At 45.4% G+C, this 16,011-nt stretch overlaps 1 protein-coding gene across 1 annotated transcript in view; it reads right to left on the bottom strand.

The window, feature by feature from the left end:
• Positions 1–13,580: 13,580 nt before the first annotated feature.
• LOC137432998 (uncharacterized) overlaps positions 13,581–16,011 on the bottom strand; it is a 57,275-nt gene continuing 54,844 nt past the window's right edge. The window contains exon 3 of the mRNA XM_068125369.2: positions 13,581–14,502. Coding sequence (XP_067981470.2) covers positions 13,886–14,502 — 617 coding nt within the window. The 3' untranslated portion in view covers positions 13,581–13,885. The remainder of the gene's footprint in view (positions 14,503–16,011) is intronic.

Genomic DNA, 16,011 nt, shown 5'->3' with positions numbered 1-16,011 from the left:
CTATATGGCTGCCAGACAGGGAAAAAAAAAAAAAGGAATTCTTCATGGGTAGATGCTCCTATGTTGAAAGTTGAATCAATATCTCAGGCGGTTGCAGAGAAAATTAATTTAAAAGCGAATAAAGATGAAAAAGTGAGGGCAGGAAAAGGAAAATCCGTACAAAGAATTGGGTCACCTTGCACTATGTTGATGTTAGCAAATCCACCTTGCATTATGACGTCGATGTTAGCAAACCTTTTCCCCCATCGGTAGTGTCGATCATATATTTGAAGATTTGCATCAATCAGTTAAGTGGTTTCAGTGAAGATGATTTTAAAAACTTTTCTTTTTTATACACAAGGTCTAGGCTCGTGTAAGAGCTAAGACACAGAACAGATCAGAACTTTGATCTTTGGACAGATGGGACATGGAACTTTGATCCAATATGGCTGCCAAACCATGTGACCTATGATGTCATACTTGTCAAATTACCTTCTCATGGCTCGTTGATCATATATAAATTTTCGTATCAATCTTTCAAGCAGATAAGGATAAGGATTTTGATTCATCCAATTATGGCTGCTGCACCACTTCATCTATGATGTCATCTGCAATATGAAACTTTATTCCCCATGGGGAGTTGATATGTCAAGTATCAATTTTTTTCATTGAGCAGTTTCAAAGAAGAAGATTGCCAGTTTTCCCTTTAATCCAATTTGGCTGCCATAGCACATGACATATCATGCCCCCACCCAAAGGTTTCCATTGACAGCAAATTGTCCATTTCATCAAGATTAAAATTGAAGATCTTGATCAAAGCTCGGGTCAATAGGATGAAAAGTGACGATTTTTCAGATGAAAATTGATGATTTTGAAAGTTTGACCTTGAGTTGACCTTTGACCTAAAAATAGTTGGTTTTCCTATTGAGTGACTCGATATGAAAATGCTGTTCAATTTTCAAGTCAGACTAAAAATGGAGATTTTAGAAATTTGACTTCAATGACCTTTGACCTCAAAATCAAGAGGTTTCTCAATTTTGACGACCTCTAAAACTTGAAGTTTCGTGACGATCGCTTTAGAATTGTGACCTGTGGTGACAAACAAAAACAAGAAGACGTCATGCAGAGCACGATACTTGCAAAATCCACCCCCCCCCCCAAGACCTGATGACCCCCCCTCCCCCCTCCAAAAAAAAATTCCATTGATACAGCAAATTGTCCATTTCATCAAGATTAAAATTGACAATCTTGATCAAAGCTCGGGTCAACAGGAAGAAAAGTGACGATTTTTCAGAGGAAAAATGATTTTGGAAGGTTGACCTCGAGTGACCTTTTGACCTCAAAAATAGTGACTCAAAATAGTTTCCCTATTTAGTGACTCAATGTGCAAATGCTGTTCAATTTTGAAGTCAATCGGATGAAAATTGAGGATTTTAGAAATTTGGCCTATGTTGACCTTTTGGCCTATGTTGACCTCAAAAATATTTGGTGGTTGAATTCAGTGACCAGATATGCAAATCCTCTTCAAATTTCCAGTCAATTCGATGAAAATTGAGGATTTTAGAAATTTAGCAAAGTTGGTGACCTTTGGCCTATGTTGACCTTTTGACTCCAAAAACAATAGGCTTCTTGCTTATGACCAACTCTACCATTTGGTGACGTTTCGTGAAGATCGGTTGAAAATTGTGAACTGCAGGCCGGTGACAAACAAACAGACAGACAGAACCACAAACGCAACCGACCAATATACTTGAAAAATCTTCGATTTTGCAAGTAATAAACAGCCCCGTGAGGGAATGATGGTTTTTCCTCACGGTTTCTGAAAAGATTTTTGAAATAAATTACCTGAATTTTATAGGGTGCAAGGAGCACAACTTCATGAGACCTTACTGTTCTGATGTATTGTACCAAATTTGGTCCATAATCAGTCATGTAGTTTTGTAAGGAAAATATGTTTTAGTCAATTTAGTGTGAGGGGAGGGATCCCGTGGCCCCCTTTCCAGGGAAGATACGGCCATGGGTAGCACAACTTAAGGTTAGGGCAGGGTCACGATGCCCCTGGCTACTTATAGTGGCTTCCACTGCATCCAGTTGTCGATTTCTGAGATTTTTGAATGAAATACCAATATTTAGGGCAAAACCCCCCTTTTGCCACCTTTAAATGGGCGAATCCAGATGGGGAGCACAACCCCATGAGACCTTGCTGTCCTGATAAATCGTACCAAATTTGGTCCATATTGGTCAGGTAGTTTGAGATGTTTTAGTCAAATGTTAATGGACACACATATGGATAGACACCGGGACACACTCTGAGGTTATTTTGGAGAAATACTCAAACATAATTTAATTATCCATGGGTAGTTGCAACAAATGTTGGAAGTTTCGCACCGATCGGTCAATTGGTTTGCAAGATGAGACGGATATTAAAAGGAATAGAAGTGGAAAAAGTGCAAAACGGCATGCAGGGGTGGGGGGGGGGGGGGGGGGGTACAATAATAATAAGCGTTACGCCTAGGTCCCCCTTCGGTGAAGTGATGCGAGTTGACAAAGTGGAAGACGCAAGGCGGCCATCTTGGATTTTGACGTGGCGACCCAATTTTCAATAGCGTTCTCCCTTATGCGTTGATACGCCCACACACCAGATTAGAAGTTAGTAGTTCGTTTATTTTTCAGGATATTTCGCTCACAAGGTTCAGACATACATGTCGGCGGCCATCTTGGATTTTGACGTGGCGACCCAATTTTCAATAGGGTTCTTCCTTATGCCTAGATACACCCACACACCAGATTAGACGTTGGTACTTCGCTTATTTTTCAAGATATTCCGCTCAAGGGTCAGACATACATGGCGGCGGCCATATTGGATTTTGACGTGGCGACCCAATTTTCAATAGCGTTCTTCCTTATGCCCAGGTACACCCACACACCAGATTTGAAGTTGGTACTTCGCTTATTTTTCAAGATATTCCACTCACAAGGTTCAGCCATACATGGCATCAGACATACATGGCGGCGGCCATCTTGGATTTTGACGTGGGTTGCACCCACACCAAATTAGAATTCGGTCCTTCGCTTACGCACGCACCCATGCATGGACGGACGGACGGACAAACCATAGTCCCCCTTTCGCTCCGCGTTGCGACGGGGGACAATAATCTGAACAGAAAAAATAGGGTACCAGCCTGTAATGGCTTGGCCTCCTGATAATAAAAACCCAGAGCAGGTGGAACAAAGTTCTCTATTTAAGCTCCCAATCCATAACATTACAATTCTCTTCATTACACCTGTTCCCTTCCACTCTTTTAATTGCATCGCTCAACTCAACATAGCATTTTTGTTTGTACCCAAATGGCAAGGCCTGTGGAAAACCTACCTGTACAAGGGCACAAATAAATAAAACACCCCCTATTTTGTACTATTTTGTTTTGGAACTTCCGCTTCCAGTTCCTCTGGCGAGGAAGCGTCCTTCGAGCTCTCCACGTCATCAAAGTTAAGGATTTTCCCATTCGGGTCTTTGTCAAATTTCCACTGGTTATTTTATTGTGTATGTGTTACTGTGTGTTTCTAGTTAGTTTTGGTTTGTAAATGTAACAAACATGTGTAATTAGTCGTTTTGTGTTCGAACCGAGTGCGTGGCCTGGTCCCTCGAGGCTCCCCCTCCCCCCTTCCTGTCGGTATTTTGTAAATTTAAGTTCTTTCCTTCGCTGTATTGCTTTTTTCTTTGATTTTCTTTTCTCTCCCTACCTCCCCTGAACATCTTACCCTTTGTCTAACACTTTAAATACAAATATATATATATTTAAATTATTTATTTCCTTCTCTCCTCACGGTCCCCGCCCACGACCACGTGCTTGTTGTCTCGCCCCGCCCCCTTTATCTCCTTTTCTTCCACCTCTCCAGCCGATACTCGCCTTTCCAATTCTTGTTTCCACCATACTCATTAAACCCTTTCTCCTTCTTTCTCAGATCCACGCCCTCACTTCATGGACTTTTCCCAGATTGTTTTTCACGGTTAAAAAATTTTAGAAATATATATATATATTTAAACTTTCCCCTGCAGTGTTTTATTCAGTGGTATATTACAACACACTGTTCTTCTTCTTCTTCTTCTTCTTCCTATTTAAAAGGCTTTTTTCAATTTCCGCATCAAATCATTCCATTTCAAAAAAAATTTTCAATCTCTTACAGTCCTTCCTTTCTACATTCTCTAACTCACCTTCATTTCACCTCTCCTCTGTCGTTTTGAAATGGATCTCTGACTTGAAAATCACAATAAACCCAGTTTGTAATAAATGCTTGTTTGTCATTAATCATCCACTTTCTAAACTCCACCCTCACCCCTCCATACCAAATCTCCCCCCTTGCCCCTCCCTTCCTAAACTCCCCCTCACTTTCAATTCTCCATCGCCCCTCTCCTCCTAAACTTCCCACTCACCTCTCCCCTCCTAATCTCCCTCCCCTTCAAAACTCCCCCCTCACCCTTCAAAACTCCTCCCCCACTAGGGCTGAAAATTGAGCATGAAAATGAGGGTGAAGTGGCAACTAGCTTCCTACCAGATAATTTTGATATTTTTATAAAGTATGGGCCCTGACTACTTCACACACCAAAAATACCCAGAATCCCCTTGGGGGAACATGTTCAAGTGACGTCATCAAGATGGCCTCCATTTTTATTAAGTTTTTGTATTTTATTTTTACATTGAGGGTACCTGTGTCCTGATCTGTAATAAAATGATACTAGCATCTGATTTAAATATTCTATTTAATAATATTAATATTTAATAATATTTAAAAAACAATATTATTAATTATCTATATATATAAAACACAGTTTGTGTGTGTGTGTGTGTGTGTGTGTGTGTGTGTGTGTGTGTGTGTGTGTGTGTGTGTAATGTTACCGATAGACTCCTAAACGGAGAGGCTCACGTGCTTGATATTTGGCATAGACATGGCCATTGAGCCTGGGAAGAACATGGCCGACCTAAAAAAAATTATTTCATAATATTTTTTTACCATATTTTTACCTCAGCACATTTCAGCAAGCAATATTATACACAGAATCTGAGCTGGTGGCAGAGCAGCGCGCTGATTCGCTCAGAGCGATCACGTGATGTTCCAACCTTGCCGCCATAAAGTCACAGTTACGCGTTCGCATGTAATTCAGAGCGAAAAGCGATTGCGTTTTTTCACATTTCAGCGAGGAACATTGCCATTCACACCACATAGGTTTTTTTTCTTTCATCTTTGGATCCATATTTTTTGCCATAACATAGCGCATTATGGCTCGCTCGAGCTCAAGTTAAGCCAATCACCTGGGAGCATGAGGCCACGTTGGCCACGCCCACGACACGACGCAGAGTTGCAATCTTGACGAAGACTGACTGTGATAAAGGCAATGGCACCGAAGAAAAGAAATTTGTCGCGTTCAACCTCCCGAGCAAGGAAAATCGCTGATTGGAGACTCCATGAAACCGATGAAGATAATTTTCACCATCGACAAGCCAATCAAGAACGTGTCTCTAGATTCAGACAGCAAGAGACAGAAGATGAGAGAACGGCACGTCTAAACGCCAATCAACAACGTCTGGCGGACAGCGAGAGACAGAAGATGACACAAACTGTATTTCAAACAAACTGTATTTCCCATCTACATGGCCATGTATTCCTATTAACGTTATGTAAACTACATAAATTGTGTGGATTACATCATTTGTGGATGTGATCAATTGCCAGTAACCATCTATATCCCTCCCCTTCCCTCCTCCCACCCCCTCCCCTTCCCCTCCCTCACCCCTCTTCTCTCCTCCCCTCCCCCCCATTCCCCTCCTCCCTCCCCCTCCCTTTCCCCCATACCCCTTCCCTTTCCCCCATACTGCTCCCCCTCCTCCTCCCCTTCCCCCTCCCCCCTCTTCTCCCCTCCCCCTGTTCCATTCCCCTCCCCTCCTCCCCCCTACCCCTCCCTTTCCCCCCTACCCCTTCCCTTTCCCCCCTCCCCCTCCCCCCGTTCCCCTCCCACCTCCCCTTCCCCCTCCTCTCCCCTCCCCCCATTCCCCTGCTCCCTCCCCCTCCCTTCCCCCCCTTCCCCCATACCACTCCCCCTCCTCCTCCCACCTCCTCTCCCCCTCCCCCTGTTCCATTCCCCTCCCCTCCTCCCCCTCCCTTTCCCCCCTACCCCTCCCCCTCCCCACCTCCTCCCCCCGTTCCGTTCCCCTCCCACCTCCCCTTCCCCCTCCTCTCCCTCCCCCCTCATTCCCCTCCCCTTCCCTTTCCCCCCTACCCCTCCCTTTCCCCCACACCCCTTCCCCTTCCCCCTCCACCCTTCCCTTCCCCCCTCCCCCACCCTTCCCCCCTCCCCTCCTTCCCCCCTCCCTCTCCCCTCCCCCCTTTCCTCCCCTCCCCCCCCTTCCCCCCCTCCCCCCCCTTCCCCTCCCCCACCCAGCAATGCCGGGTACTTCTGCTAGTATTTAATAATAGGTAAAATAATATTTAAATAATAAATTAATTTAAATGCATTTAAATTAATTTAATTTAAATATTTAAATAATATTTAAATTAAACGCAGCTGATGCATTAAGATCAATTTCTTGGGTATTAGGGTATTCAGTTGTTGGTTGTAATTTTTCTATGTCTGCGAATAATACTAACTGCACGGTGAAGTATTTGGGAATCTTTTTTGTAATCAGAACCATTGTTGTAAGCACACTCTCACGAACTTCTGCTGGCTTCATATTCGCTGCTGTAAGTTTTATTCCTTTCTTTTTATTCTCTGGTTCTCGACAAATGAAAGTGTTCATCCCAGGAAAAGGCTGATGTTTTTTCTCTTGACAGTAAAACTACTATATATACACAAAGAATTAAGTTAAGCACCCCCCCCCGTTTTTTTACAACCTCGCACATTACAAGTTTGTTGTCGTCAAAACAGTGTAATATACCCATGATATTGCTATATTTTCTGGAGAAGTGATATTATGGTCACATAAAAACATAACAATCATGCCGTTTTCAATATTTTATTCTGAATAATTTAAGGTGGAATTTTTTGGGAATTTTAGGCATATTTTCACCTCAATTTAAGTATGGAGCTATAGGTCCATCACGGACAGTGTGGATGACGTTTATGTTTTCTAACGTACAGTCATTGTTCTGAGAAGACCTCTAGCGATCTTTGCGTCAATAACGTGTGTAGGACCCACGTGATCGGATCACTGACTCAACCCTACGTCTCATAGACCCTGTAAGCCGTCGTATGCGTTGCTGTGGCAGGTTGTTCCATTCCCGATGTAATGCACGTTCCAATTCATCCAGATTGGCTATTGGAGGGACCATCTTCGCAATTTGTCGTCCCAACATGTCCCAAACGTGCTCGAGGGGGTTCAGGTTCAGGACAGGATTAGGGGGTGCTTAACTTAATTCTTTGTGTAGGGGTGCTTAACTTAATTCTTTGTGTATAAACGGTTAGGTACCACGTCAGCACCTGCACACAATGCCAAACTTTACAATTTTGGCAGCCATTTTGATGACGTCATTTAAGCATGTTCCCCCAGAGGTATTCTGGGTATTTTTGGTTTGTGAACTTGTCAAGGCCCCTACTTTATAAAAAAAATACCAAAAGTAGCTGGTAGGAAGCTAGTTGCCAGTTCCACCATTTTTAAGGCACTTTTTGACAATAATCTGCAGCCCTACACCCCTCCCCTTCTAATCTCCCCCCCCCAACCCCCCCCCCCCCCCGCAACCATCTTTCTCCAATTCTCCCCCCCCCCCCTCCTCCTCAAAGCTGCCTCCTCCCCACTTCCTCTCCCTTCCATCTCATACCTTAACCTTCTACTTTGCTCTGCCCCCCCCCTCCTCAAACAACTCCTCACTGTGCCTCATCCCATTACCATCAAACCTTTTGTCCTCCTCATCCTTCCCTTTCTCCTAACTCTTCTACAATCTCTGACACACAATCAACAGCTCAACCCTACCTCCACCTCTCACCCCTCATCTTACCCTACCCCTCCCCTGTCCTGTACCCGATGCTCCCCCTCCCTCTTCCTTAACGGTATGGACCTCAAACATCCGGGGCCTTCGCTCAAACCCGATTGATCTCTCCATACAGGTTGCTTCTGACAAACCAGATGTAATCTGCTTAACAGAAACTTTCCTCCTTCAAGATGTATCTGATTCCTTAATATCTCTCCCTGGTTACATAGACCTGAGCCTCATCCTGGGGTGGGGTTGCTGTCTTTATCAAAAACTCTCTTCCTCACTCGCCCTGCACTGCCCTCTCTCCACCCCACCCCCAGGAGTACCTCTGGCTACGGCTTCCTCTCCGCTCCCACCTTTTGTTCATATGTGTTCTTTACCGTCCTCCAAACAGTGATAACTCCATTTACATCTCCCTGTCTGACAACAAGGACCAACTTCTATCCACTCATCCTAACTCTCTCTTCCTCATATGTGGCGACTTCAACTGTCATCATGCCAGCTGGTTGGGTGTGGGTACCTCTCTCACCAGCCATGGCACCTCAGCAAAGGACTTCTGTGACTCACTGGGACTGACTCAATCTGTCAATTTCCCGACCTGGATTTCAGTCATTGGAGCATCTTCTCTTCTAGACTTGGTTATGACAAACTTCCCTGCATATGTCTGCTGCTCTTCTTCTGCTCCAATCGGCTCATCTGATCATTTGCTTGTTAAAGTGGACATCTCTCTGGCTATTCTCAGAGAGCCTCCACAGCGTCGACGAGTCTGGCATTTCACTCAGGCCAACTGGCATGGTCTTCAAGCAGCCATCAATCATCTGGACTGGTCTCCTTTCTCTACTGCCTCTGAAATCAACTCTTCCTGGGAATTCTTCCAAAGTAAACTGCTCTCTCTCTCTCTTTCTCATGCACAGATTTATCCCATCTCGTCTTCAGTCATCATATCCTTCCTCCCGTCCATGGTACACATAATCTTGTGGTGAGGCAGTTGCCATGAAACAACTTGCCTTTGCCTCTTGGAAGGCTAATCCAACTGTAGGCAATCTACTCTCAAAACTGAACTCTCAAACCTGTCTCCCTCCTCCAAATCCTGGTGGCGTCTGGTCAAATCTGTTTCTGGTGTTTGTTCCCCTTCCATCTCCTCCCTTACCTCAAACGGCTACCCAGCTGACACTGCACATGAAAAAGCCGAATGCCTCAACTCTGTATTTGCCTCAAAATATTGTGTACGGAACCCATCCGTCTGTACCCATCTTATCTAGTCGAACCCAGCTGCTCCTGGACTCTGTGTCCTTCTATCCTGACAAAGTGGAGAGGTTTTTGTCAAACCTTGACTGATTCTACAAATGGACCAGACGTCATCAGCCCACGGGTCCTAAAATCCTGCTCTGCCACTCTTTCACACCCTCTCTCTATTCTCTTCGCCCTCTTTTGCTCAAGGTCATCTGCGATCTGCTTGGAAATCAGCCAACATTACCGCTTTACACAAAAATTATGCAAAAACAGATCCTTGCAACTACAGACCAATCAGCCTGCTCCCAATAATCAGCAAGGTCATGGAATCAATCATCGCATCCGACATCAAATCCTTCCTCTTCTCCAATGCCTTGATCTCGGATCAATTTGGTTTCAGACCAGGTCACTATTCTGGACATGCTGCTTCTGCTGTCTCAACAATGAATGGAGGTCCTCAATGCCAAACAGGAAATCAGAGCTGTCTCCCTTGACATATCTCGGCCTTCGATACGGTCTAGCACCCCACCCTGCTCACCAAACTCTCCTCTTATGGTGTCCATGGAAATCTCCACGCAAGGCTTGCGGATTTCCTCACCGGTCGCAGTCAACGTGTGGCCCTGAATGGAATTCTCTCATCTCCCCTTCCCGTTCAGGCTGGCGTTCCTCAAGGGAGTGTTCTGGGCCTTGTGCTTTTTCTGGTCTTCATTAATGATCTCTCCCTGGTCCTCAATTGTCATGATTGTCATGGGGCCCGCAAGGCTAACCCCTGCTCTGGCGGGGAAAATGGCCTTAAAACGATCATTCATTCATTAATGATCTCTCCGACTCTCTACAAAATCATCTCTATGTCTTTGCTGATGACTGCACTCTCTGCCGCTCCATATCTCAACCCTCAGATCGGCAGGCAGCAGCTTCTTCACTCTACATACCTGGACAATATCTCAAACTGGTCAAACAAGTGGAACATGTCTTTCAATCCTGACAAATCTCACACTCTTACTATGTCTCTCCGAAAAGACCGTGTGGACAACCCTCCCATCTACTTTCTGAACAATCCTCTTGAATAAGTTCTGTCACCCTGCTTGTCGTTAAAGGCGGCAAAAAGGGTTGGCGTCAGGAAGGGCATCTGGCCGTAAAACATTGCTTCAAAAAGGGGACCGAAAAACAACAACAACCACAGTTCCCGAAAAAGGCCAACCCCCGCTTGTGGGGAAAAATGGCCTCTAAAGGTGTTTTTTTTTTTTTTTTTACTCAAGCTTTTGGGTCTCACTGTCTGCCATGATCTTTCCTGGGAAAACCACATTTCAAAGCTGGCCTCCAAAGCCAGTCACCGACTGGGCATCCTCCGTCATGCAAAGTCCTTTGTGGGCACTTCTGAGCTCCTCGCCACATAAAGTTTTCATCTGCAGCTCAATGGAATACTGCTCTCCCGTCTGGGCTGATGCTCCTGCCTCACACCCAGCTCGGCTTCACGCAGTTGAAACCAAAGCATTCAGAACCATTGGAATCTCCCGTGATGAAGCCGATTCTAAGGGCCTTTCTCTCTCTCAATTTTTTTTTTTTTTTTGTTGTATACTGAATCGAGGCTCGTGAAAGAGCTGACATTTACTTCACAAACAAATCAACCAGCCAAACAAAATATATAAAAAGAGGGAGCGGAAGACAAGAGAAGGGGAAGCACACAAACACTTGAGGGCACACAACATTTAAGAGCAGGGAGATGTGTGGGAGGGAGAGGGCTTGGGGGGAGGGGGGTGGCAGAAGTATCAAACACAAGGACACCAAGGACTTCCAGGACAGAAGTTGGTATTTCAAAAAAGTGGAATTTGGGTGAAATTAGCGGGTAATAGAAAAGATCAATGTTTTGGATGGGGGAAGATAAGAGATGGTGGTGAACAGCTGTTTTAAAGACCTGGAGGGTGGAGTGGGATTGAAGAGAGTGAGGGAGTTTGTTCCAGAGGCGGGAGAAAAGAGGAATGAAGGAGTGAAGGTGAGCAGAGAGTCTTGATTTTGGCAGTTTAACCATAAGAGGGTTGCAGGCAGATCTTGTGCGACCTGTAGGAATATTTGCTGGACAGAGCCCAGAGAGAGCTGGGGGGGGGGCAAGGCCAGAGAGGAGTCGGTAGAAAACGGAAAGACCACCAACCTGCCTGCGGTGAGTGAGTGAGTGAGAGGCCCTTGGAGTTAGCTTCATCGCGGGAGATTCCAATGATTCTGAATGCTTTGGTTTCAACAGCGTGAAGACGAGCTAGGTGTGAGGCAGGTGCACCAGCCCAGAGGGGAGAGCAGTATTCCATTGAGCTGCGGATGAAAGCCTTGTATGTGGTGAGGAGCTCAGGTGTGCCAAGGAAGGACTTCGCACGATGGAGGATACCCAGTCGGCGACTGGCTTTGGAGGCCAGATTTGAAATGTGGTTTTCCCAGGAAAGATCATGGCAGATAGTGAGACCCAAAAGCTTGAGTGATAGAACTTCTTGGAGAGGATTATTCAGAAAGTGGATGGGAGGGTTGTCCAGTCGGTCTTTTCGGAGAGACATCGTAAGAGTGTGAGATTTGTCAGGATTGAAAGACATGTTCCACTTGTATGCCCAGTCTGTGATTTTGTCCAGGTCTGCAGAGAGTGAGGAGGCTGCAGACTGCTGATCTGAGGGATGAAGAATGGAGCGACAGAGTAGAGTCATCAGCAAAGAGATAGAGAGGATTTTCAAGAGAGTCAGAGAGATCATTGATGAAGACCAGAAAAAGCACAGGGCCCAGAACACTGCCTTGGGAAACTCCAGCCTGAACAGGAAGAGGAGATGAGAGAAACCCATTCAGGGCCACACGTTGACTACGACTAGAGAGGACGTCCGCCAGCCATGCGTGGAGATTTCCATGGATACCAAAAGAGGAGAATTTGGTGAACAGAGCGGGGTGCCAGACCGTATTGAAGGCACGTGATATGTCAAGGGAGACAGCTCTAATTTCCTGTTTGGCATTGAGCACCTCCATCCATTGTTGAGAAAGCAGAAGCAGCATGTCCAGGGTAGAGTGACCAGGTCTGAAACCAAATTGATGATCAGAGATCAAGCCATTGGAGAAGAGGAAAGATTTCATATCTGAAGCAATGATGGATTCCATGACTTTGCTGATAATTGGGAGAAGGCTGATTGGTCTGTAGTTGCTGGGATCTGTTTTTGCACCTTTTTTGTGCAAAGCGGTGATGTTGGCAGATTTCCAAGCAGATGGCAGATGAGCTTGAGCAAAAGAGAGGGTGAAGAGAACAGAAAGAGGGAGTGAAAGAGCGGAAGAACAGGATTTTAGGATCCGTGGGCTGATGCCGTCAGGTCCAGTTGCAGAATCAGAGTCGAGGGTTGACAGAAACTTTTCCACCTTGTCAGGAGGAAAGGACACAGAGTCCAGGAGCAGCTGGGTACGACTGGGTACGGTGGGTACAGAGAGGGATGGGAGGCAGGTAGGTGGTCTGTCTTCTACAGACTCCTCTCCGGCCTTGCTCCCCCTGCTCTGTCTGTGCTCTGTCCCCCAAATATTCCTGCAGGACACACAAGATCTGCCAGCAACCCTCTTGTGGTGAAACTGCCAAAATCTAGGCTCTGCTCACCTTCACTCTTTCATTCCCCTTTTCTCCCACCTCTGGAACAAACTCCCCCACTCCCTTCAATCCCACTCCTCCCTCCAGGTCTTTAAAACAGCTGTTCACCACCATCTCTTGTCTTCCCCCATCCAAAACCTTGATCTTTTCTACCCCCGTTAAAACACCCCAAATCTGCCTCTTTCAATCCCCAACTTCTTTCCTAAAATTCCTGGTTGTGAAATTCCTAGTAGTATTCATTTGCTTTATACCGTGTACCCTTCCCTCCTTCCCAACCCTTCCACAGATCTACCGAAGTCCTTGTTCTCTACTGTTGTTGTGCTTGTGTGCTTCCCTCTCTCCCCCTCTTGTCTTCCGCTCCCTTCATTGTATGTTTTATGTGTCTGTGCATGTTTTCATGTTCAATGTTAGCTCTTATTTGAGCCTCGATTCTGTATACAAAAAAAAAACAAAGAAAAAAAACAAAAACCACCAGTGCGAGCGGGAACAGATGTGAAAAGAACATCTTGTGCCTGGGTGCTTCATAGCTGGTGCCGCTTTGCAAATCTGCCTGGCACATACTTTTCTACATCAATTTCACAAACAAAGTAATCTGGCAGCACATGCCTGTCACACCCACCCTCCCATCACCCACGGGTTAAACACAGCTAAATAATGTTCAAGGATGCAAAGGTGAAAAATATTTTTCCTAGCCATGATAAGGTCGTTTGAAAATTGTGTGCCCAAAAAATAAAAAAGTGTAAAATGTGTGTGAAAAAGCAAAACGAAACAATCAAAAAAATAGCTGAATCAGAAATATCACAATCAATTCTATATTTAAAGGATTGTCTTTTATTAAAAATGCACAACTCTACATTTAGTGGAAATCATTCAACGGAAGGTTTTAACTCTACCTTTGCGTTCCAACTCCCAATTTTCTTCAACCCAATGTCTGGTGTTGAGACATCACACGCTTCCAGCTTTTGAGGCAACAATATCTGGCATTAAAGTGTTCCTGCATGATTGATGCCAAAATTGCATGACAGACCTCAAAAGTGCTTTCTGCAAAATTCAAAGCTGCATCCAGATACCACAACCCTATTCTTTTAACCTATATTCCAGTCACTCACTCGGTCACGTATCATCTTGCTGTCCATTGCGCATCGCGTAACGTTTCCTTTCACATTGTCCCGTAATACCTGCGAGGACCGAGTGGTTCAGGCCATTGCTTTCTGATCGCTGCAGTACTGTCCAGTTGGTTTGCACAGCTTGGTGCCGGGCTTCTGGCAGTCGGTCCGTCTGCACTGCTCGCTCGGTCAAGCATGAGGATTTCACTGAGCAATGTGTTGGCACTTGCTCTCCAATTTCCGTCGAGCATTCTGACCGATCACTCAAATGCGGCGCACATGCATCTTTGTGGTTTCTTTGATGCCTTTGGTTCTGTATCCATGCCCCACTTCCACATAGGATGCAGAACAAAATGGGATTGTTCACAGCAAGGTCAGTTGAGCTGTTTGTGGTCACTTCATCTTTATGCCTCCGCACCCCTTGCTGTCCAGTTGCTCTCTTCCCTACTTGTTGCCGTCCATCATCCTCCTCTCTAAACACGACATGATTTCTTCTAACCCGGAGGTCTTTAATCATGTTTGTGCTGCAGGATTTAGACCTTGGGCCCCGATTTCGCAAGTAAAAGGGCACGCGTTTTTGCCGCTTTCCAGTGTTGGAAGGGTCTTCCCTGTCTTTCCCTTTTGCTGAAAGGAAAAGGTGGAAACAAATAAGACAACATGAAGATATTTTAGAACACGGTACATGGTTTGGTCATCTATAGTCCTAAGGATGGTATTTTCCTCCAAAATGTATTTTTGATGAAAGATGTCAGTTTTGCCAAATGGGTCTTTGTCCAAATGCACATGATGCAAAATCATTCTTCGCTCCTACACTTGCATTGTTGAAAAAAAGGTAAGGTGTATGTAGAATGTGGAACTCTAACATCTATCTATGTGTGTGATTCCCAATCTGGAGACTGATAATAAGTTATGAAAAGGAAGCAAAATGTAACAGTTTGTCCCACCACGTTAGATGTGCGTCGATGTCCTGTTTTCACATCGATTGGTAACACCAGAAAGCAGCTCACATGACGCTCAACAACCATTCAAGTATCATCGTTCACACGCTCATCTTTATACATGACCATTTCTCTCATATTTCCCTTCGTAACTTCAGCCAAAACAAATTTTCATATTGATCATTTCTGAAAGCATCAAAACATTGGAGATTCCGAGGATAAATGCAACTTGTGAATATAGATGGTATAACAGTTCACCAGATTGAAAGTGAGGTCAGTTGATAAATTTAAAGGCCATTTAAAAGGGATGACAGATGCACATCAGCATTAAAAATCCTGATTAAATCTACTTGTGTGAGGGAGAGAAAGCGAGAGAGAGAGTAAGCTAAAGCCAGAGAGAGAGAGAGAGAGAGAGAGAGAGAGCGCATGAGCTCAAATCAGAGAGAGAATGAGCTAAAGTCAGAGAGAGAGCGAGAGCCAGAAAGATAGTGAGCTAAAGCCAGTGAGAGAGAGTGAGCGAGTGAAAGCCAGAGTGAGGGAACGAGCTAAAGCGAGAGAGAGCAAGTTAACTAAAGCCAGGCAGAGAGATTGAGCTTTAAAAAAAAAAAAAACCAGGGAGAGTGAGAGAGACCGAGCTAAAGCCAGAGCGAGCAAACGAGCTAAAGCCAGAGCGAACGAACAAGCGAAAGCCAGAGCGAGCGAACAAGCTAAAGCCAGAGCGAGCGAACAAGCTAAAGCCAGAGCGAGCGAACAAGCTAAAGCCAGAGCGAGCGAACAAGCTAAAGCCAGAGCGAGCGAACAAGCTAAAGCCAGAGAGATAGACCGAGCTAAAGCCAGAGCGAGCAAACGAGCTAAAGCCAGAGTGAGCAAACGAGCTAAAGCCAGAGCGAGCAAACGAGCTAAAGCCAGAGCGAGTGAGCTAAAGCTAGAGGGAGCACGCTAAAGCCAGAGCGAGCGAGCTAAAGCCAGAGCGAGTGAGCTAAAGCGAGAGCGAGTGAGCTAAAGCGAGAGCGAGCAAACGAGCTAAAGCCAGAGCGAGCAAACGAGCTAAAGCCAGAGCGAGCAAACGAGCTAAAGCCAGAGCGAGTGAGCTAAAGCCAGAGCGAGCAAACGAGCTAAAGCCAGAGCGAGTGAGCTAAAGCCAGAGCGAGTGAGCTAAAGCCAGAGCGAGTGAGCTAAAGCTAGAGGGAGCGCG

This window comes from Myxine glutinosa, chromosome 1, assembly GCF_964187855.1.
Source record: "Myxine glutinosa chromosome 1, kmMyxGlut1.1, whole genome shotgun sequence".
Lineage (NCBI taxonomy): Eukaryota > Metazoa > Chordata > Myxini > Myxiniformes > Myxinidae > Myxine > Myxine glutinosa.
The sequence above is the reverse complement of the archived record's forward strand: the minus strand, read 5'-3'. Positions and strand labels throughout refer to the sequence as shown.